Genomic DNA, 24,938 nt, shown 5'->3' with positions numbered 1-24,938 from the left:
AACTGGTTATTGCACCTTAGGGATCTTAGGAGCTCAGTGCCCATGAAGACACATTTATATATGAAAAAACCACCATTTCAGCATGCAGTCTGACAGATAGATGCTGTCTCCCTAGATCTCATGTAACCACTCCATCACTTAATTGTTTATTATAACAATAATCACCATGAATATTTCCCAAAGGGAAGCTTTAATTTTTTACCTCTGAAGCCACAGCAAAAGAATTGAGTCTAATTTTAGTATTCATATCTTCTCCTGAACAGTACTTTGCATCTTTTTGCTCATAGATGGGAATGAATGAAAATGAAATGAATGACTGCTTACAGAAACACAGGCTGTAGTAACATACCAGAGGAAGAGGGGGAATTAAAAACTGTGCTTTTATGCTCTGTTTTGATGAAAACTTTCTGTCACTGTGGTAGCCTGAGAAGGCAGTGTAGGATCAGGCCCCTGCTGCATATCAGTTGAACCTGGATTATTTATTCCAAGACAAATCACGGAGAGAATGTTTCCTTAGTTTTGATACTTCAGTGATCTCCTACTGGTGGATACAGACATGAGCGCTGCAGTGCTGACTGATAGAAACAGCTTGGACTCAGTTTTAGTCTATAGATCACAGGATAGTGTTAGTGCCACTTACTGCTTTAGGTGTTGTTTTACAATGGGGTGAAGTATGTGGGTCTGGTGGATATCCAGCACTGTGTGAAAAGTGCATGGGAAGCTATGGGACTGCCTTCTAAGATGTCTCCAGGTATTCTATCATGGTTCTGAGTATCTCCACAGCCACTGCCCATAGCAGACCCATGTCAGCTCAGGGAAGGTTTAATCACTGATGGAAAGAGATGAAGGGTCCTCCCTTCCTGTAATCCTAGGTTGATGAAATCACTTACAGAATCCTCAGGTTCTGTAGGAAGTGGTGCTACCCCTGGGAAATTTCTCTTTTTCATATCAAAGATTAGCAGCCACACCCTTAAAAGAGTTTTTGTTTTTTCTGCTCATTTTTTTCTTTTAAAAATCTATGATCTCTCAAGGCCATCTTTGTTCTTCAGAGCACTGTTTCCAGCCACAGTATAGGGCCAATGTACCCTGTCATTATACTGGAGTTGCAGAGAAATTAAAATGTTCTGAATTCAATCAATTTGCTTTGAGAACCAATGTCTTCAGGGACTAACTGCTGTTTTGGGAATTTCTTTTTTGGAAGCTTGCTTATGTGAGCAGGTACAAATGCATGTACTAATGAAGTTGTGGATGCTCCATTCCTGGAGGTGTTCAAGGCCAGGGTGGGGCCCCGGGAGTCCAATCTGCTGAGTGACAAGTTTGCCAATGGCATAGGGGTTAGATGGTCTTTAAAGCCCCCTCCAGCCTGAGCCATTCTACGATGTGATTCTGTGATGATTCATTTGCCTTCACCTGGATGGTGGCTCTGGGACACACACTGTGCTGGTTCCTTGGTACTGTTCTCCATCTTACATCTCACAGGGGTTCACATGCCATCAGTTCACAATTGAACCAGGTTTGTACCTAGTCATTTCAATGTTAAAATAATTGCTTTCAGCAGGAGCACATTTTGACAATCTGTTTGTGAACAAATTAGGAAGATAATTTTCTCTTTCCCTTTGTTTCCTTTGTGTGTTGTCTGATTCATAAGTTGTCATCAAAACCCCGCACTCTACCTGCTCACGGAGTTCTCATTTCCTAACAATTTAAAAGCCACTAAAGAACAGTCACGCACTGTTATTTCATTTTTATGCTTAGTGCAGTAGAGACTGAAATACATGGCTTTCCCCCCAGAAATTTATTATCTCATTGTAAAAGTGAAGTTGAGTGAATGGAGCTATTGGTTAAAAATGAGGGGGAAGGATTTCAACAGCAAAATCAGAAAATTACTTAATTGAAGTGAGATGCTGCCAGGTCCCCCTGGAAGCCAGCTGGAAGCCAGCTCTGCTCTGTAAGAGTGGTGGGTCTCCAACAGGGTCCTGGTGCCTCCTCCTATGACCTCTTTCCAGAGGTCTGACTTCTGCGGAGCTGCGTATGGTGGTTTGTGCCTGATGGCTCCCAGCCACGCTAGGCTGCTGCTGCGTAGCTTGTGGGGCCAAGAGAATTGGCTCTTCTTAGTCTCTGAGTTGCCAGCTCCCTTGTTTATGTAAAATGTAAAAGATGTTTCACAGCTTTACTCAAAGCTTCCAAGACAACCTCAGTGGATGCAACTTAATGCGGTGACAAAAGTATCAATTTTCACCATGCCCTTATCTTTAAAATTCTTCAATTCTGGGATTCTGGAAACTAGTGAACTTGATTAAAATACAGAGCATCATATTTCTGTAAACCCTCTTTTACTCTGGCTGGAAGAAAAGCTTCAGAGAGAACGAGGCAAAGGTAAAGCACACTCTACCTTCTTCCACCTGGAAAAATAAACTATTAGGTGAGTTGAAAATTGTATAGAGCTCTAAGATCAAAGGGCCTGAAGTCCACTTAGCGAGTAAGAAGTGAAGCACCAATCCCAGAGGGGTGACAGTAATAGCTCAGGGATTCATATTGACATCAACATTGGTCTATTTTCAGCAATGCATGAGGAGGGAGAGCACATTCTTAGTGAATATGGAGGCATGAGGAGGGAAGCACATTCTTAGTGGATATGGAGAGAGAACTAAATTAAAAGGAGGAATCAATGCGCTAAATGGAAATATTCGATTCTGAAGGACTTTGAAGAATTTTGAAAATTGGCTTAACAGAAAACTTACAAAGTTCAACAAAGAAGGGAGTAAGTTCTGGGCTCCAGTAGAGATAACTTGACCAAGATGAAGAGCCTGTCTGTCTCTCTTTGTTTATCACCAGATACTCAGCTGTAAGGTCTTCTGTTCAAGAGGCTCTACTGCAGTGTAGAACACCCAGGGTAGTTTTGAGTGGCAGCTGCAACCCATGAGAATCCATGCTCTTGTGAAGAGGTGGCTTCAGGTGATCAGCCAAAAGCTGCTCAATGAGAATTACACAGATCATAGAATTACAGAATCATAGAATGTTCCCAGTTGGAAGGGACCCATAAGGATCATTGGTTCCAAATCTTGGCTCCATACAAGACTACTCAAAAGTCAGACCTTAAGGCTGTGAGAGCTGTTGCATCGGATACCGATGATGTGGCTCTTCTCAGCGAACCTGGCTTATCATGGCTCAGGTGCCAATAACAGCACAACCAAACTCAATGTGGCATGCTGGAAAATGGCGATTTTATTGCATCCTACACTTCTACTTATAGTGTCTCTACTTCGTTACCGCCTCTCTTGGGTGTCACCTACTCTTATCTACTACTGACGTGCCAGGAGAGGTTCTGTCCTGTAACATTCAGAAGTTTCTCGAATGCCTACATCTCCCCCTCCCCAGGGCAGGAAAGCCTTGCCCCGTTACATCCCGTATAGCTCACAACGCCTACAAGTTATAGTTTATCTGCAAACATCTCTGGTCTCTGGATACAATTTATAAAGCAGGGTACAGAAGCTACGATTATAAGTACAGCGACTAAGGCTAAACCAAGTCCTTTAACTATGGGAATCAGCCAGGAGCCCCAGTTCCTAAACAACCCCTGCAGCCATTCTGTGAATGGGTCTTCTTGTATTGATATCTTCTCGGCATGTGACTTCAACCATTGTAGTTTCTTGTTCACGGACTCCGAATGATCGCACAAGTTGAAACAGCACATTCCTTCGAATTCCTGGCATCCATGTCCCTGGGCTAGTAACAAAGGCCTATAGCAGCTCTGTATACAGCACTGCGTGTCGTATTCCATCCACACCCATCAGCAGTTCTGTCAGTAGCTGTGAAGTCACATTGGCTTGCTTTACCGACCAGCACGCTAATCGTTCGATCTCCTTTAATGCCTGTGCTGTTCCGATAGGGGCTATTATGGAGGCAAAAATACGCGCCATAGCGCCCCATAACCGGACCTTGTCCCCACAGTCCTCGGTCAGGTGCTGTATTGATATTTTGTGCCTACCCCCCACATTCGAATTCGATATTTTTAACCACTCTGAGAGATTCGGGGACAAGATGGTAAGTCTCCCCAGATAACACGGTCCCCCAACCGCTCTGCGGGGAATTCCTTGCCAAGCCCGATCTCCACATATCAGGAACACCCCTGGGGGTAATGCCTTATTGTCATTCATCCATAGTGTCTCCCCCCACCTACGAGACTCTCCCAATCGGTAGGGGTACCCCTGTCCCTATTGTTCCCATTGTCGGGTAATGTTACAACAGCATTCCCAGTTTGTCACTTTGCATACTCTACGGCGGGGGCCGCAGGCGGTGCACTTATACTAGATGTTGTTTATATAATTTGGGTGCAGTTGTTAGGGTTGGGGAAACCTACTTTTGTTTGATTCCAAGTGTACCCACAATATAGCCCTTGCCAAGAAAATGTTTTTGAATCCCTTGGGTTGACGAGGGTAAAACTTAACGACTGATAGGGGCTATCCTCCCCAAGGAAGTGCCACTTAATCATGGGGTCCGATAGTTGTCTGTCCACCCCAAACCCTGCGAATCCAACACATGTTTCCTGAGAATTGAACTGGGTACCATTGCTCACCCCTTCAGACCCCAACAGTTGCAACCCCGGAGGGGTCCAAGGGAGCGTCATGTTAAGGGACTGAATAAGGCACTGGGACATGTTAGCCTCTGAATAGTAAAATTTCTCGCAGTATGTAAGATTGGTAACATATTTCTCAAATATCTCGGAGTCCCGAGAATAATTGAGTGGGATTCCGATTAGGCAGGTTCTGAAGGGCGAGGCTGCAGACTGTAAGGCTAAACAGAAATCCTGCCTTCCTGTTTGGTTAGCCCAAGTTATACAAACATTCGTGGGTTGCTGAATCAGGTGGACCGCCTCTCTTTCCTACTCTTGTCTACTACTGACGTGCCAGGGGAGGTTCTGTCCCATAACATTCCAAAGTTTCCCGAACGCCTACAGAGAGCATTGTCCAAATGCTCCTTGAACTCCAGCAAGCTTGGTGCCATGACATTGCCCCAGGAATCCTCTTCCAGTGCCTGACCACCCTCCCAGTCATGATGGAGCCAAACCGCTCTCCAATATGGCAGAAGGAATAACAGCAGGCAATGCCAGTAATTGCTTTTGGGGAAGTTCAGATTGAGCATGAGCAAAAAGAAATGAGGTCAGTGCAACATTGGAATGAGTATATGGGGAGTCACTGTCTTTGGATGATTTGAAGCACTGATTAGACAAAGCCATAACACACCTGACCTGACATTGGTGACAACAGTGCTTTGAAAGGAGTGCTGGATTAAGGACCACCATAGGTTCCCTCAGGTCAGAATTTCTGTAATTCTAAGACAACAAGCTTTACAAGAATAATTTGTTCTTTTACACTGGAGAAATTACACATCACTTAAACTTGCTTCTTCTGCAGTATCCCAATATTTAGCTTTCTGAGGTCTTTGAATACTGGAAAAGAATCAGACAGAGAGAAAAATTCTCTGTGTGAAGGATCAATATCACAACTAAATTAAAAGAAAATCTAATTTCTCTTCACTTATGTTATTCCTGTGTCAAAAATTGTGAAAACCAACATGAACGATTACGTGAATATATATATAATATATATCCATATATATATATTATACATATGCACACATCTACAAATTTTTTATTTAGGCATATAAACAACTAGGTCAAGTCAAATGGTGTGAAACTGATCAAGAAGGTTTTAAGTTTGACTCTGGCTGAGCTCTCAACAGTCTATGTTCTCAGTAGGACTTGTTCGCTGTTCAGAAGGTTGGAATCTCAGGCTACCTGATTTACCTACTTAGTACCTGAGATTTGATCTTGCACTTAATGAAGCCAGTGGTACCCTACCAAACAGTAATGAAGCCAGTGAACCCTATCAAGCAAAGGGTTTGATGCGGCTTCTCCACTTTACCTTTTAGCCTAACTGGACTTTTTCTTGTTGCTTTAGCTTGTGTGTAAAATGAATCTATAATGATTATATAATTATGATATCTAATTAATAACAATCAATAATATTATTAATAATAATTAACAAGGTAATTATGATTTTATAATAAATGAATATATAATTATGATTATTCTGGCTTTGCAGAGTTGTATAACTGTTTTAAATTCTACAATAGCAAAAAAATTCATAGCCACGGTGTCTCAGATTGTGGGACAGAGGTGTATTGAAGAGTTAATGATTTCTGAAATAGGAAGTAGAGAGAGGTAATGGGGAGAAAGGGAGTGAAACCTGGTCAAGGTATGGGGCATAGATACATAGGGATGGGATGTACATAGAGCACAAACAGGTAAGTATTGCTTTGAAACAACTCTGATGAAAATTGAGGGGTTCAAGGTGTGTTAAAGGATTTGCAACCTCAAACAAGTATTTATGGACAATCTGGAGGAAGGAATTCTTTTCTTTTGCATATCAACTCCTAGTAATTATAGGTGCTTCTCTACATTTGCTGGAACTAATTTATATGTAATAGTACATTGCAGATTTTCACAGGGATCTTGTGAAATACCCTGCAGTATCAGATTATGCCTATTACAGTTTGGTGTTTAGTGCTGACTGTAGGAGCTTAATCTAGACATTTGCTGGTGGTTACTGAACACAAGCCCCTGTGGCAGTTCTGGATGTGCTGTGGATCTCCTCTGGAAGAGCAGATGTACTCTGCAAATTTTGCAAGTTAGATGGGAAGACACAAAAGGACTGAGAGTGTCCAGGACAAGCTGTGGTCCAGCACTGCGCCTGTCAATGGGCCTGCACTGCTTTGCATGGGCTGAGAACTTGGCACAGGCTCCGGTGTGGCCATTGTTTGCAATGAATGGCTACTTCATGCTCACCCATCTGCAGCGGCTATTTTTAATCCCAGATCCTAACATGCGGGTTTTAGAATAGTGCTTGTCTCAAATGTGAAAGAAACCACAGAGCAAGAGACTAAAGGGCTGTTTTGAAAAAGGTCTGGAAGGGAAGCCACACAGACTGGAAAGCTGCCCCACTAAACCCAGCTTTAAAGAATAAACTGAGACATCTCCTAAAGAAAAGGGAATGCTCCTTTTGAAGGCTGCCAGCCAGAGTCATGGACTCAAGACTGGGTCAGATGCTGGGGCTGATCCCAATTATTTACACCAGTGTTAGATTTAATCATAAACTTGTTAACACTAGATTTTCTTGACCTAGAGGAATGCAATACAAATAATAGTGAATAAGTAAAGAAAAGCTAACTAACACTAACAGCTTCTCTGGAACAGGTTGCCCAAAGAACTTGAGGATATCCCATCCCCAGAGATGTTTAAGAGCAGGTTGGAGGGAGTCCTGGGCAGCCTGATCTGATGGGTGGCAGCCCTGCCCATGGCAGGGGATTGGAATTAGGTGATCCGTAATGTCAATTTAAGCCATTTTAGGATTCTATGATTATGTTCTGTCAGAGTCATAAGGAGAAAGCTGTAATCTGTGCACAACTTGTGCATAAGAGAAATTCTGCAGTATATGTAGTAATAGGAAAAAACAATGGTCCTGACAAAGACACATTTTGGAACTGCATGCCTTATTGTGTCCTCTTGGCCAGGAAGCCCTTCTGAAAGAGTCTGTAGGCACCTTTCCTTCATTACTTTTTATTAAAAACTGATTACTGCTTCACTTCTTTGCAAAAGCCTGTGAAATTCCAGCTCTGCTTGAAAATATCTGGGCTGCAGCAAGGTGAGACTGTCTGAATAGAGAAACACATTGGTAATATCCAGTTCTGCTCAATTATTAATTTAGCAGCTCCACCCAATTGAAGAGTGTAATCCTCAAAGGTACAGTTTTTCTCATGTGTCTTATTTCTTTTAGAAATCAATAGCTAAACATGCAGTGATGTTTGCAAAAAAGGATTTTTCTTACTTTGAAAGGATAGTCTGACTGAAAGGTATCTGAAAGAAGCTTTTCTATGTACAGTAAAGGAGGCTTTGGTTCAAAGTACTTACAAACAGTCTTAACAAAGAGTGTCAGTAGCAGTCAGTTGGGTAACTCAGTCTGACATGAACATATCCATGAGCCGTTTTGTTTCTCTTTACTTAAGTCTGCAGAGATTTTTGTGTGTGACATTAAAAAAGAAGATAGAATAACCTACACAATATCATGCAAACATTCCTGCTTACAAGTGGCTTTTGTCATTAAAGAATTTTCTCCTTCCCTTACAGCTTTTCTTCCCATGGGGTTCAATCTGATTTTTCACCCCAAAAGTGCCATAGTAATGTTAGTTCAGTATTTTGATGCTCTGACTTAAGATACTGCTACATTTTATATTAAGAAGGAATTATTTTTTTATACCTTGTTCTAAAGAGCACTATGGCAAACACTTCATGGAGAGGCACAGAATGTTGTCTTAAAAAAAGAAGGGTTTTTCCTCCTTGATAGCCGGAAAGGTCTTTTGAAAAAACACCGTAAAGAAGGCATGATTGAAAGTCTGTGGAAACTACAAAACCCCTTACACTGTCTTCGGTGGATTTTGATTTAGGCTCTCAGAGCGTCCATTACATTTTTATTACCCTTTCTGGACACATAAAACTTTACTTTTATTGTTTAAGACAAAAAAATCATGAATGACTTTAACATTGACTAGGAGGAGTCATTGACCTGAGCCAAGTGTACTGTGGCTCAGGGGCTCAAAGCAAATCCCCACAGCCCCATCTTCCACTCCACTTTATGAAGCTTTCCTGAGAAGTCACTGTGCCAGCCCTGGCTCACATGTGGGGAACTGCAGCATGAGCAGAACTTCTCAGAGGCCATGAATGTGGATTATCTCTTGCATTGGGATTCCTGGAGTAAAACTATTGTACCTAGAAATCAAAGTCATAGGTCCCACCATGTACTATAAATCCTACTATCTGTGGGTTGTCTACCCACCCCAGAAAGATGCTAGCTGCACTCCGCCTTCCATTGGAGGCCTTGCCCAGAAGGCAGAGTCAGACCCCTACAATTTATACTGGGGCTATAAGGTTTAACACATTTCCCTCCTGTCCCTAATAAAGGAAAGCTGCGGTCAGAGTCTGAGGGAAAACCTACATGCATCTTCTAAAAAGCTCTATTCTGCTCTGTTCCTGAAACACCATAAAACAACTTCTGGTGATAGTAAGAGCAGGGATGGGCTCAAAATAAATCCCCTATCAAACGTACTTCAGGTCACTGCAGGTGGTCGTGTCTTTGAGTGACAATCATCAAAATAAAAGCGCCAAAGATGTTGCCAAAAATCTCAAAATAAAGCTTAAATTAGTGGACAAATCTCAATATAGATACGCATTTCTATTTGGTAAAAACCTGCACAAGGGCTTGTGGGGTAAATTAGTTGCTGTGTTAATCAGATTCTGAGTCTCTTTATGTTGTAGAGGGCTTTCTCACAAAGTCCTGAATCTTTTCACATCTTTATTTTGGGGATAAAGATATTTTGTTTCCTACAGGTGCACAGTCATCTTTTTTACTTGGGGCATAGTCTAGGTCATTATTTTTTGTTCAAGATGATGAAGTCCTGAGGTTATTTGTCAGAAATCAGCAACTTCCTGAAAAGTATTTGCTTCTTTAAAAGTGATATAGAGGTGAAGGAAAGCCCTAGTGCTGTGCGCATAGTTAATTCTGGGCATGGTTTGTTATTGTTGCAATGTACTATCCCATCATTTTTGCCTGGATTTGTCACAGCCTATATTGTCTCATGCTTGGCTATAAGCTAATGATCATCCTTCTCTGTGCGTTCACCTTTGTGCCTCGTCTAACAAAGTACCTTCATTGATTAATGTCTCATAATCCCAGTCTTACATAAAGAAATAAAATCGAGACAAAATGGAGTTTTTCTTGATATGATTATGGCCAATGCACCAAACTATGTTATAAAAAATACACTTAATTTTTGTGATAATAGACATACATCAGAAGATGATGTATACCAGGGGAAGCATTGCTGTGGGGGCTGTTGTTCTCACTTCTGATCTGCAGCCCCTAGTCATTTCTATGCCATATGATGACATCCTGGTTCCAACCCCTGTACTGGTACTACGGTACTTTTAGAGCTTGTCTGAAGAGTTATCTAAGACATGATTTTTAAAAATAGTAACCTACTCATTTTGGAGTTTTAGACACCTATGATTTTTCTTATGAGTGTCCCAGCGAGTATGGTGCGCATGTTGTCTTTTAGCAGGAGCTACGAACGGAGCTGTGCTAACATACTAAGTACATTTTTAAATGTACAGGTCCTTGTGCTACCTTTCCAAGCCTCCAGGCTTTTCATCTTGTCTGTTCATCATCTGGGGCTGATATGATGGAGGAAACAGAGCTTGGCGGAAGGTAGTACAGCCTTTCAAGTGGATAGAGTCAGGAAGCAGTGAGCACCCGGACTATGCAATCACACAAAGACCCTTTAATGGTCCTATCAAACTCCATTTGGGCAGGCTGAGCTAGAGATCACCCTGATCCTGTCTCTGAATGAACAGATGAGAGGCTAGGAGGTATCTTTGCCTTGCATTCTGGGAAAGGGGCACCTTGCAATTGCATGGCCCTAAGAGCTGGGTTTTGCATGGTGTGATCAAAGCTATCTCCTAATTATGCCCTTCCCAACACTTTGACTGTAAATAACAAATCTATTCAACCTGAGAAAGAGATTTTCACCTGCTTAAGGAGTTTGGGAAAAAGTACTTGATTGTATGTGTTATGGTTCAAAGCTGGCTCAAAGTTCTGTTCTTTGTTCAGGGGTGGAGGTGCCACATCCTGCCCTTTGATGGCTTCTGCATCCAGCTCTTCCCATTATTTCACAAAGACACATGAGCTCGGTTACCCCGCTTTTATCTGTGCTAAATATAAATGGAAAAACAAACTGAACGCAGAAAGGTAAATAAAGAACAGGAAGTGTAAGACAGACCTCTTGAGACTCTCAGTATTCCCACATGTTTTGTGTTACAAACCAGCAGGCGAGCACTGGCCTGCCACACAGGTGGAAATGGTGTGGAGGCCACTGAGCGCTGGATATTTACCCTGTATCGAATGACAGAAAGGGCTGAGTGAAACAGCATTGTGCTGAAGCACCGTGAAAGGCTGCAAGGTTTCCAGCATTCCCTAAGTTTCTCTAGGGTGGGCTGGTGTTTGTATAGTTGCCTGCAGTAGGAAAACATAAGGGTACTGGCTCAAAATACTAAGATAAATCTATCTTTATGTTGCTGGTAAGAAGAGGTGCTACTGAACTCTGTTGAGCTTTTATTACTAGGTAAGAAATTTTGTGTAATGCTGTGAAGTTATGGGCTAATTATTAAAATGGATGCCATTGTGATGAATAGCTCTCTACTCCATCTAAAAAGACAGGAAATGTCTGACCTTAGACCCACTGATGCAGCTGGACAAAGCAAACGAGATGTGCTTCATTTTGCTACAGGACCATCCAATGCTTGATTGTTAAAGTTCAAGGCAAACACAGCAAACACAGCCTGCAGAAATTCAGTTGGAGGAGAGATAGACAAATGAGTTTGTTATTGTGGAAAGTGGAAGATTTTCAAAGTTTGCAGAAAGTTATGGATGTTGAAAAGACACGAGGGAAAAGGCAGTGGGAGTAATTCACTGTGTCGCTGGAAGCTTTAGTTATTTCCCAGAATCTAATCAGCTTCCAGAGAGATGGCAAAAGCCTTCAGTGTTCTGCAGATCTGGGCCTCTGGTGAAGGTTTCTGTGTTTTCACACAGACAAGATGTGATATGGATCTGAGGTTAGCATATTTTTATAAGCAGTCAGCATGCCTTTTCTGGAGGAGTTCTGGAAGTCGGACCATTTGCTGGGGTGGTGGTAGCAATTCTACTGTTTTCCCTCAACAGACAAACAAGATGTACAAAATTTTATAGGTTTTATGAGATGGCCTTGGCTCTTTTTTTTTTTTTTTGGGTGATTTCCTGTAAATTAATGGAAGATATTAGTTTCCAAAAGTTAATGAAGCTCAGGCTTTGTCAAACTCAGAATGTTATGCAGCACTTACAAGTTTTATTCAAGCAAGTTCAGCAAAGGGTTTAAAGAAAAGCATTTAAGTGAAGAGCATACCCTTGGTTATTTGCCTTCTGTTGGTGAAGTGTCTCTTGGTGTCTGTCTCTGTTTATATGAGCATGCTTACAGATACTCCTGCTCCTGCAGCTAGCTGGAAAAGACAAAGGAAAGAATGAGGACCGAGGTGTTGGACTCGATGACCCACTTCAATTCATGATATTCTATTATTCTATGATTTTTCTCCCAAGATAGAAGGGGAAAGGATAAGTAAAGTGAGATTCACCTCAGCTGGTTGCAGATACCCACAGGTGAGTTGCCTTACAGTCTGGTGCTGTATATCCTCCCAGAGGTCATGGTGAGAAGGAGTAGAGCCACCCTGTGCGTCTGTGTGTATCACCCTTTCAGAATCAAAACTAGCTGGAAGGTATGTGATTCTCTTACATGTGAGGAGACAAATGCTACCTTCAGTGACTTGACCAGCATGTGACAGAGTGGGAGAGTCAAGAGATGAGCCGAGTGCTCTTAGGAGCAAAACCAGAGCTTTTAGCATCCATCTACTCTGTGTTCATGGTCCTCTCTGTAAATCAGCTGCAACAGGAAGCTCCAGTAACAGGTTCCTGGTTCCTGTGATCCCTAGCAAATTGTGCCACATATCTGAACTCCCAGAATGTAATAGGAAGCAAAGTTCTGGGTGTCAGGGTTCAGTCTGCATGGACAGCTTGGGGTGGGGCAGGATGGAGAAGAGTGAATCACCACACAGATAATAAACAGTTGCATCAGAAGTAGGTGAAAATATATTTAGAGATCCTTGTGTTGGCATAAAATTGATCCAGATCAGGAACTGAAATTGTATGTGCCAATTTGCATTTGGCTTGTTCCTCAGAACAGTGGTTGGAAGACAGAGTGTTCGAGGAAATGTCCATGTGGATTTGCCTTTTTGTCATTGCTCATCTTTCTCTGTGGTGAATTTTTTTTCCCATTCTTTCAGAAGCTGTGTGTGGTACATACCGTTCACATTACATGAACTATGGATTGCTAGGATCATTGCTGGATGTAGTATTGTTAGGGAGATGATTACATGCAGTCAGCGCTCCTAGTAGTACACTGCTGAAGAGTTTACACACAACACAGAACTGTACGAGTTCATTTTCATAAATGAACTGTGCACAGAGCATGGATGGAATTCTACAACTTTTGTACGAAATCTAGAGAAATGTTTATATTATATATTTCAAATAGTGTTCTCCTCTGAATATATTTGATACTTGGTTTCTTCTTGGCTTTCACTGATGGGGAAATTTCTTTACTTTACTGCACAGTTATTTCTTTGACACCTCTGCCAATGGTGTGAGCCTGAGCAGACAAGGCAAGTACTTTCTTTCAGTTCTAGAGTGTCTGAGACTTGTTCTCTGTTGTGTCAGCATACAGGCACCACGAAGGCTCAAGGGGATGAGATTTCCGGGGAGCCATTTTGTGCCCAGGCAGGACCAGCAAAGCGGCAGGAGCCCAATGGGGACACTCTCCACATTTGCTGCATCTTGCACTCGCGCTGGGTATGTGACAGGGTGCTGTACCAGAAGGTGGCACTCCAGACCCTGTAATACATGTCCTGAGACACGTTGAGGCTCCATGAGTACCCCGAAGAGTTTCAACATTGCGTGTTGAGTTAGTGTAGCTCAGCCTCTGCCTCTCCTAAACTGCGGTTTGAGATCTGTATGCCACTATCCCTTTTACCTGCTCCCGTTGTGATCAGAAGAGCTTTGTTCTGCTCTTGGTAAGAGTGGAGGCAGTGCCTTGGCCAAGGACTCTTCCTGACCACTTTTAGGGATGAGGCTGACTTGTTTTAGGAAGGGAGAGAGTATCCTCTTTGCAGAGGCAAGTCATACTGTGCTGCTTGTCCTCAGAGCCACTGAACCAGCTTTGCTCTTTTTTTAATTTGGTGTTACAGAAAGAACTGATAAAACTGCTGAACCTGCTTGTGCACTGGGAAGAATGGCTCTGGCAGGTCGGTCTTGCTCTGATAGGCAGGGGAACATAGAGATTTTAAAAGCAATTACAAAGCAGGCAGCAGTCTCAAAAGAATTAGTGGGCTATTAAAGATTTGAACTTAATAACAAGCCCAACTACTTCCCTATCAAAGTAGCGTCTCTCCTTTGCTTTTCCCATCCTCGTGCCCAATTAGTGCTCCTCTTTTACACTCAAGGGCAGTGGCCCCTCTGTTTTCCTCTTTTCCTAGCAATGTATTCTCAGCTAATACGGAAACTCAGGATTTAATCATTCAGCAACCTGCCAGCACATGGAAGAGCAGGCCAGTCAGCAAAACTGGCTGAGATAACTGCAGTCAGTGCAAGGATCTCCTCCACTGCACAGAGTTTTGTCACTTGAAGTTACACAAGGTCCCTGGATTTCCTACTCTGTGTGGTTATTTGCTGGATCATTGGTCTGTAGAAGAAAATAAGATTCCTGCAGCTGAAGTTCAGTAGTTCCCTGATATGCGTGTTCCGTAGGTACCAGAAATAGTTGTACCTCTTTAGCACTGAATTTTCAATTCTTCTTACAAGGTGCACATAGAATCGAAATTAACGTTTTCCTAATTTCCTGTTTTGTGTACAATACAGATACTTCATTTCCAAAAAACCTTTAACAACAACTTCATAATGGATTAACTTATAATTTAAAACCTTCATGCCTCTTAAATATGAGAGACTGACCCTATCTCACTGGAATGTTACTAAATGAGATATCTCTGATAAATCTCTACATGTTTCTCTGAAAAGCAATTTCCACTTTGTTATATTACAGTAGTCGGTGCCATATGAAGCAAAGGAAAACATTTGTCCAGCAGGACGTCATAAATTTCATGACAGATTTTAAATTTTCCTGGATGAAATGTTTAAAGTGAAGCAGATGGATGTTCTAAAACAGGCTGGCCTTTCCTGAGTTCACGAGAAGCTGCTTCATCTCCTCTGTTCGAAACAGTATGAAGTCCCCTCTGCAGAGGAAGCCTGGTAGTGGATGGAAGCAATATAGGTGTTGGCTGCTTGTCAAACTGGGGGAAAACCAACACCATCTGAAAACCTGTATTATAAATAATTAGTCGGGATCATTTTTGATAAGTTGATTGTGCCCCATAAAAGAGAGATTGTGGAACACACCATACCCCTAGCAACTTGGACATATTCCAATTTTTACAGTGCAGCAAGATCAAGTTAAATCACTTTTCCAAATAACCATTATTTGTTTGATTTGTTTTCCTAAGAGCTTTTGGTTATGTCAGTAGTTGTCAGATGCAGATTGACGCTTGTGATGTCTCGTGCCTTTCAACTTGAGAAATTTGTATAAACTTTGCTGCCCTTCAGTTAGAAGGAGCAAGAATCTTTTGAGAATGAATGAAATTCTTCAGCCCTTGGCCCTGAAATGTGATTCTTGGGTCAGTCTTCATCATTGCAGGAAGTCTGCATGGTGGTGTTTTATGCTGTAAGCCTACCTTCTTCATAAAGACGTATTGAGAGTGACACCTAAATAAAGAATGATTGAGACCCTATATGTGCTGCTTCTTTCTGAATTGGTGAAGGAAACCTTTATAAAAGGCATTTAGGTTTCTATCTTACATTTCCAAAGAGTACTTGATGCATAATACTTGAACTTCAGTATATATTTATTTATATATATAGTACTATATATATAAAAAAACAGGATTTGGTTTTGACATCTACATGGCAAAAATACTCATGAAATTCTAATCTTGACATACGTTTCAGTGGATGAGCATTTTCTCTACATATATTGCTATAGTCCAAATATTTGTTCTTATTTAGGCTGAATACTATGATTATCAGAAGATATATGCTGTCAGGAAGAATGGGACTACAATAAAAATAGAAAAGAAAGAACAATAAAAACTCTTTTGAAAAGGTGATATCAGTGACAAGAGAATAAACTAGATTCTGGAATAAGATATATTCTTCCAAGTAAGGAGAACTTTCCCTGAGGGAAATATGTTTATGTAGTAAATTGATGAAAATTGTGGGATTTAGTGGAAAAGAATAATTATTAGCAAAGGAGCATTTTCTAAACGAAGAACAGTTTGATTATTTTTCTTCCAACAGCTGGTCCAGACCTCTGATCCCACCTGGATTTTCTTGGCATTGCCAAGAAATCCAGTGAATCTCCAATGATACTAGGTACGTAAAGGCCATAAACTTTAAAACTCCTTATTAGACAAGGAATCCATAAGGTGGACAATCTTGCTCAAACTATGAGAAATGTTTGTGCAGAGAAATACTGGAGATTTCTAAAAGCTACTAGCAAGTTTGTATTCTGAGGCCCTGGAGAAGTGGAAGTCCCAAATAAGATTTAACTCCAAGTGCTGAGGACTAGATGGAGAACTGCAACATAGTCATTTTGCCTTTATTATTCTTGCACTGTAACCTGACTTTGGTTCAGGAAGAGGAAATCTATGGCCTTAATTGAAGCCAATCAGTGAAAGGTCATGGGCTAATACTTAACAGACAGCAACAGAGGAAAGAAAAAACAAGGAAAAGGTAAGGTCTCCACTTGGTTCAAAGACTCAGTTGGATTCCGGAGACAGAATGCACCTGGAAGGGGAATGCACTTGGACCCCGAATATACACATCACTTGGGAATTATAAAATTAAATTGAGTTTGTTTATAGTATTTACTTGCCATTTTCCCAGTGGCCTGTGCAGCAGCAACTTCTGTATGCGGAGGTGTGGGTGACTACTGAAAATGCTGAGGTGTTTATTACACTGGCGTGACTGTTTATTAAGGACCAGAAATGGGATTCTGTGTTTAAGGTATCCTAAAGTTGGAATTAAATTAAATATTGCAAGAGATTATTCCAGAGTGTGATCAGTGTCTTCTACAGTTTGATTTCTTCCTTTGTTTTGTTTTGTTTTGTTTTGTTTTGTTTTGTTTTGCTGAGATCCAGTAACATCGTGACTTTCCCTGGATTGTGTGGTCAGCTGTTTAAATTATCCCAGGGCTCCAGATACAGAAATATTTTGTGACTTCTAACCTATATTTTCTTTCAGTATTTAAAATGTGGTACTCCTTCCCATAGCTACAGTGGACACAGAAAAGAGGCTTTTTAAAATTATTTCTTCCTTTTAAAGCAGATATGAATCTAAGATGGTCATGGTCATGGTCTGGTCTGAGCTAATCAAAGTCTGCTTGCTCACCGAGTAGTCTAGCATCAACTTCATCAAGCCCAAGATTTATTTGAAAATGTCTAATTCAATTAGGTTCTTGCTTAGGTTAGCAAGTACACATTCATATGCTGGAGTATTTAAACCAGATTCATCTTAATCTTCTGGTCTCAATCTACTGAAATGTTTTTTGTCTGTTTGGCAGTACTCATACTATCCTTTAAGGACCTGAAGTGATCTTCCAAAGCATTTGCTATGTGTGCATTTGTCCCAGTGGCTCAAGAGAGTAAAGTTAAGAGGGTAAATGAAGGCCTTGGTCAGTTTCATATCAGAAAGAACAGATTAATATTTTGCTTCAGACTCTGTAAGAAGTTGCCTCAATCTTTCACAGGTACAGTAGATGGCACAGATATGTATCTACTTCTTTTGGAATCTGGGCTGGAACTTGTGCTGGACACCATGTGGAACTTGTGCTGGACACCATCTGAGGAACTTGGATGTCTTTACGAAGGACATAACAGAGCAATATAGTAGATGTGTTTCATGATGGACAAACAATAAAAGCCATGTTTCTGGGAATATGTTTCTTGTTAAAAATATTTGGGATTCAAGTCCTCAGAGCTAAGTAAATGATTGTGTTCATGGCATGAGAGAAGAGCTCGTAGAGCTGATCCAGAAAATAGGTCTTTGTCCTAGTTTAGCAATGAACACCCCGTTATAAACAGCACTGGAGCAGAATTACTGCCTTTGTGAAGATGGGTGCATTTACAAAGAAACCCAGGACAATGATGTGTCATCAAGAAGTAGCTCTTAAGCCTGTGTAAAGGAAGAATCTGTTTTTAAATAGCACGTATTGAGAGATTCTATGAGACTTAGAAAGCTATTTTAAAATGGTTGGGAGGGATAAACAAAAGGAAATGTGCCATACCAAGAATAACTAAATTTATTCTAAGTACAAGTCCACAACACCAATAAGGCAAAGTTCTTTTCATTTCCCCACAACTGGAAAAGAATTTCAGATTCAGCATTTCACCCTGTATTATGAAGACTTTGTGGCCTCTTAGTTCACTGCACAGCAAGACTAAGAGTACAATGCGTGGGCAGAACCAGAAGATCATCCAAAAGAAAAAAAAAACAAAAAACTTTGAGGAACGTTTTTTTGTATGTCAGACACCTCTGGACAGTAACACTGCTTTTCTAATATTTGGAATTCATGATACCAGAGTGACACTGCTAAGGGTCCCCTTGTTTTCCCTAAATTTGAATATTATTGCAAAGTTGCAGTTAATTTCCAGGCATGGAAAAGTATATCTATAATTGTTATTGTTTCTGATACTCTTTCTTGGTATTATTGCTATGCTCTATTTCCTCAATGACAGCATCATGTTTTATCTAATTATACAGCAGTATAATTAGATGGGAGATAATTAGATGAATAGGAGAGCTCACAAGATTTGTTATTCATGGGTTCTAATCTGTGTCTGGAATTCTTTATCAGATATTTTAAACAGGAATATATATTTGAGAAGTAATATCTCTAGACTTTGGCTCCCAATTTGTGAGATGAAGGTAATAGCTATGCTTCTTTTCCTAGAAGACCATGAGAAAAAAAATTGACAACTATGCATTGATCTGTAGATCTGAAATTTATACCATTAAATGTATAGCTTTGGTGGTTGAACACCAGTAGACTGCTCAGCACTGCCATGGCACTCTCTCACTCCACCTTCTCAGCAAAATGGGGACAAAAGCATGATGAAAAAAGGCTTGTGGGTTGAGATAAGGGCAGGTGATCACTCACCAATTAGCATTCTGGGCAAAAGAGACACAGTTTCTCATTCCTCTCTCCTGGTTGCTGTTGTGCAGCAGTTTTTTCTCTTTTTAAAATCTATTCTTCCAGAGACAGAACCGGTGTTGCTCATAGCTCAGCTCTGCCTGGAAGCAGGTCCCTGTTAGAGCAGCTGGAGGTGGATCTGATCTGATGTTGGGCAGTGCTGGACTCTGCTCATAGAGGACAACCCCGCAGCCCTTTGCTACCAAGACCTTGCAACAAAAGTCCAGTACAGTGGCTTAAGTTCTTCATCCTTTTGGTTATGAGGACAGTTTTGGAAACAGCAGTAAATTGCTATTTCCATCACTACCACTACCACTAAGGTACAGGAAGGAACCTGATTGACTGGTACAGCAAACTATATGGCAAGGAAGGGTAGGTTGGACACATGTCTATCAGAGTACCTATAAAATCTAAGCACTTCAAATCATTAATAATTTCATCGTTTCAACATCTGTCTGACAGGAGGGAACAGCTGTTATTTTCATTCTACACTGATAGAAGCAAAGGACCAAAGCTTGGTTCTCCTAAAAATTCAGACTAGCCCCTGAAAACCACTACTGTTCTTGCTGCTACTGTATTGCTTTACATTTGATTACAGATGAGATGAATTTATTGTGTTTAGGCATCATATTTGCAGATATCCTTTCAGTTTCCCAAATTTCAAACTAATGCTTAAACTTCTAGACTATTATTCTGTGTTCAATTAATGTGAATGAATGTGCCTCTGAAAAGAAACTTTAGATTGCTAGTATTATACAACTGAGTACCCTTTCCATTCTCTGCGTGACTTTATTATGTGCTGCTGCTATTCCCAAGTTTAGGGAGCAGTTTAAAAGGTATCCCTATGATTAGAATAAGCTACTTGTTTAGAGTAGACTCTGCTCATGCAATGCAGAACGTGAGCTGGAAATCAGCGCAATTGTTTAGCAAAACTGCCCACACAAAAGTAAACAGGGCTCAGTGTGAGCTGTAAATGGGAAAAAGGAGGAAGTAATAATTGTTACACTTTGGAGAGAAGATGTGAAAAAAACAGATTGGACTCTACTGCTCTGAAGACCTCTAAAACCTCTGGTTTTCATCAGCAAATATATCATCTCCATGGGCTCAAATCGAAGCCCAAAGAGCTTGCATGTCCTGTAGCTGCAGTTCCTACATTGTGTCCCTCATAGGTAATTATTTCCGGGGAGTCCGGGGATGGCAGGTTCTGAAAGTAGTTGTCATGACTATTTCTTTCCTTTGATAAAGTGATATCCAGGACCTGATGTTGGTGTGAGGGTAGTTCTTTCACTTTAACACATTTGCTTAGATGCCTAAACACCCAGACCTGCTTTTGACCACCTAACTTCAATATTCTGTTGTAACGCCCCAACTAGCTACCTAATTCAAGCTTAAAGTCAAAGGATAGGGAACAGTAATAGATTTCAATGATCCATGTTGCGTGATTTTCCACCTGAAGGCATCTCTTTCTTTTAACTGTGGAAGGACAGCAGGCAAAAGAACAGCATTTATGTACCTAATATTCATTACATGATTACACAAACGAGCATACATTTGGCCTCAAAAGACCCCCCTTGGGTTACTTGTGTTGTGTCTTACGTGGTCATCTCTATCTGTGCGTCACACAAACTACTACCCACACTACTGATTGGTACTAATGATTTTTCCTTTTCTCACAAACTTGCCTTTTGTGTTTGAAGTTTGTCATCTGCTTTGTATTTTGAAACTGTTTTTCCTCCAGAAAAAAAAAAAAACAAACAAACAACCCACCAACAAAAAGACAAATGCAAAAAATTTCTCCATATTTTTGCACTTCCAGAAAAGATCAGTAAGGACATTGTTGAGAATTTTTTGGTGGAATCTTTTGGTGGAAAAACGCCTTTTTTTTTTTTTTTTTTTTTTTTTGTTAGACAAGACTAACTAGGAAACAGCATGTGCTTAGATGCTGAAGTTTACTTGAGGTGTACTGGCAGGACTGGAAAGAGTTGTGAAGCTTTATTGTCCTAACATGTCATCTAAGATAACGAGCTATCAAAATTATGTAAGTAAGAGCTTCTCAGAGCTCACTATACTGCATGGTACCAAAGGCACAGCAGCTTGACTGAGCAGTGAAGTATCATCTTTGGGCTGTAAATCAGTGTGCAAACAGGCACAGGTTCTTAGGTCTTCAGAGTTGCTGCAAGTCCTTAGAGCGAGTTTGCATTTCTTTCAAGGTACCATGTAGAAATTGGGCTGTCTATATCCACCTCATTGAAGTTTGATGTAAAAAGCCTCTTCAGGCTATGTGCTCCATTGAAGAGAATCACCCTGCAGTGTGTTGGTTGTATTGGCAAGTTTCTGTCCAATCTCATGCTAAATGCTTAGGGAAAAATTTCTTACTGGTCTAAAAAGGCTATTTAACAGTTTAATACACATCACTATATGATGATTTTTTTTTTCCTGAGATTCAGCCTAAATTTTTATTGATTCAAGGATTTCTCTGTTGTGCCTTGTTATAACAATTGAATGACTTTAAGCAACTTTTTTTCTCTCACTTGAGATTCAGCCTTGGTAATGTTTCACATCATTATTAATAAGAAAACTATGCATATATAGTTTATGGGGCACATACACAGTAGATTACACTACACAAAGACCTACTGGTTTCTGAGTGGAACTACAGGCCTTTGTTTCCAGATTATGACTTAAATTGCTTTGGATCAGGCCAATAGAGAGATACAGTTAAAATAATGATTTAAATAACTAGAATTAATGTTTAATTCTTTTGAATCCCAACAGTTTTTAGAAGCTAACTCACTACTGTCTTGGCTGTCTTATTCCTTGCTCATTGCTTTCTCTCCACTTGGAGATGATCTAATTTTCTGAGGATCTCTTTTAAAAATGGCTAAGTGTAATTAATCAATGTTGTTGGGCTAGTTTTCTGGAGAACATGTTGCATTTCAGTTCTGCTGAGGTCTTTTCTGCACTGCTGGTTAAGTGCATTCCAGATCTAGCTTTATGTCTCTTTTGTAGGATCTGTTACACTTCACAGACTAGGTCAGTAAATTCATGTAGCTCAATTGGGGTGCCATCATGAAGGTTTTCACCAGATGAGGCATCTATTTTCTTCCTACTGGACAGATAATGTGCATGGACTGTTTAGAAATGAATTCTCCTTTCTTGTTGTTCTGTTAGCATTAAAGAAAATATCTCTACCTCTTAATAATACTGTAGTCATTTAAGACAGAGGAAATGGACTCTCCTCCCCACCATGTACAAGGTGCTGTATAAAAAGGGAAGTAAATGGGGAATATATCAAATAACTTAAATTTAAATTTAAAGCAGTGAACAGATTCAGATAAACAAAGGGATGGAACAGAGTTAAAACCAGAGGCAGAGCTGATCATCCTGACTTGCAGTGCCCTCACCATATCTTCCAATCTGTCTGCTGTCAAGATTTTTTTTTGTGGAAAGTCACCATTGTTCCCTTTGTGTAGAAAAACTTACACTTCTTGACTTAACATTTTTAGCCCTTCTGGGTGATTGAAAGACTCAGACTCCTGATCCAAGGTATGGGGGATAACCACGTAGTCATCACTGTTTGAACAAGAAAGTCAATCATGACAGAGTTTCATGACAGTTTTTTCAAAGGATTGGAGCCATGGCTAGTAAAACATCTAGCAGCACTAGCATAATACATCTAATGTTTAATTCATATCGTGTGTTGCCAGCCAGAGACACGCAGAGAAGCAGCACTATAAAACATAATTATTCTAAACTCTCTGAACAAAATTTTACTCTAATATTTTTGGGAAAGTGACTTTTCTTGCTGTGCACATACAATATGTCACCTGGCTTGTACTGAGTGTCAGTGTCACAGGATTTGGATGATCATCATATAATATTCCCCAATTAGCATCTGAACTGAGGCTTGAAACCATCGTTTATGCAGCGAGATAAATTTAAGGTTGCTATAAGCCTGTTAACTTGTAGAAAGGACTACTGCTAAACAAGCATGTCAGTGAATGGGATGCATTTTCTGAAAGGTGTTAAACTCAATGTTTATGGAGGATGTCCCTGCTTACTCCATCTAGCTCATGTGAAACAGTCATGGGACGCAGAAGCCTTTCATGAGTTATAGCCCTTCTTCCCCTGGCCTGCTGATCTGCATGCTTACAATTCTGTGCATTTGATCTTGGGACACATTTAGGGAATGGGGAAAAACTGCTGCCTTGGTGAAGGACTGACATAACATATCACATTCTTTTTTCCTAAGGTTTTGTGTTGCCTTTATTCTGAAGACCTTTGTTGTTAATTACTTATTTATTTGTTTTAATGTTATGTAGACTTAAAGAAGATTCAAAAGCCACAGTCTCACGACTGGTATGGTAGTATTTACAGGAGGCTCAACAAAACATATTGGATGAGGGCAATATGATGCCCATGAAGTAATGGCCTGTGAACAGATAAATGTACAGAGCGGCTATATTCTAGGCATCTAATCAATCCTGTTCCCGACATTGAACATTGGTTATCTTTAGGGAGAATTATTTCATCTTTAATGAAGTTTAGCTTACCAATGCCCAACATTTTTAAGGATACATTACACTGTCTCTTTGAAGTAGAGTCCCTAGAATCCTGTGTCAGTACTTCAATCTCCTTGGAGCTCGGTTTGGAGTCAGGAATCTTATTTAGTCTGATTTTGAAGAGAAGGTTAGATAATGGGTAACTAGACTGAGGAGGTCCAAATTGCTGGGTTTTTTTTCTTGAAAATCTCTAATGCTTAGTGTAAGAAAAGACTGCAGGGACTGGGTGGTTTCAGCCACAGAAAGAGAAACATTTGCATACAGATCTGCTTTTCAAATCCTGATGTGGCAAACCTTTCAATAACACATAGCCTTGCAATTGTCACTTCTAAAGAGAACAGATAGAGTACATCAGAAGAGGTGAAGGGATGTATTACCTCACCTGGAGATCAAAGCACATTTCCACTGGAAACAAATGCAGTTAACAGTGTATTTACTTTTAATAACCTCCACAAAAAAGTAAACTAACCATTTCAGTCTCACTATCATTTATGAAAGCCATCAAGGAGGAAATTATAGATTCGTAAATTCAGCTGCAAGAATGCATCAAGTACAAATTCATACAATGGCTTGCTGATTATTGGAGCTTTCATTTCTGAAACAGCAAGAATATCTGCTCTTTGTAAGCCAGATGGTGGGACATGAGATGTAGAAGAACACTTACAGAAATAGACTCTTTAAGTGGGAAAAATCTACTTCTTCTTCCTTGTCAGCATCTCAGTACACCTCTGACTGCAATCACTAACAGCACCAACCATTGCTGATGGTGAAATTCTGTGTATTGTATGTATGGTTTGTGATGTACATGCAATGTGGTGGGGAAAGTAGGAGCTCTTAAGAGCACAAGTTTCACCAATGCAGCAACTGAACTTGATTATCTGGTGCTCCTACAAACAGGTTGTTCATCCCCAGTAAACATCTAGGATGGATTTGCAGACAATTGGTGTGTAAACTCAGTATGTTTCTATGGTGTGCTCTGTAAAGAGTTACAAAGTGATCTAGTCATTCAATTCCAATTTATGCTTAGATCACGAATGGAATGTAGATGGGAAATGCAGTGTTTTCACCACTTGGCTACATGTATGCTAATAAAAACAGTGGATCAGTTACATTCTGTAACTCTGGTACCCATTGGCATAGCATAGTTATACATATTGCCAAATTCTTTTCCCTCAAAGAGGAAAAGAAAAATCTCTCCTCTTTCTCCCACACACTGGGTTATCCACTTTCTTTCTCTTTTCATTCCTTCCAACATCTAGAAAATTTCTCACCTTTCCCCAGCAGCCTGATGCTCCTTCCTGTCCATTGTAATGGCTCTACAGCTGTTTCTATGGGCAGGAGCACTGCCCACGGTAAGAGGAGCTAGCAGAGAGTGATCATGCT

The 24,938-nt window shown here is 40.5% G+C and overlaps 1 protein-coding gene across 1 annotated transcript in view; it reads right to left on the bottom strand.

Annotated features, from left to right (window-relative positions):
- Positions 1-3,430: 3,430 nt before the first annotated feature.
- Positions 3,431-24,938, bottom strand: part of LOC146544794 (uncharacterized) — a 38,546-nt gene continuing 17,038 nt past the window's right edge. The window contains 3 exon segments of the mRNA XM_085219981.1: positions 3,431-3,755; positions 3,757-4,214; positions 4,361-4,855. Coding sequence (XP_085076107.1) covers positions 3,431-3,755; positions 3,757-4,214; positions 4,361-4,855 — 1,278 coding nt within the window.

The sequence above is a fragment of the Meleagris gallopavo genome, chromosome 3 (genome assembly GCF_905368555.1).
Source record: "Meleagris gallopavo chromosome 3, MGAL_WU_HG_1.1, whole genome shotgun sequence".
Lineage (NCBI taxonomy): Eukaryota > Metazoa > Chordata > Aves > Galliformes > Phasianidae > Meleagris > Meleagris gallopavo.
This window is presented reverse-complemented; position numbering and strand designations above follow the sequence as displayed.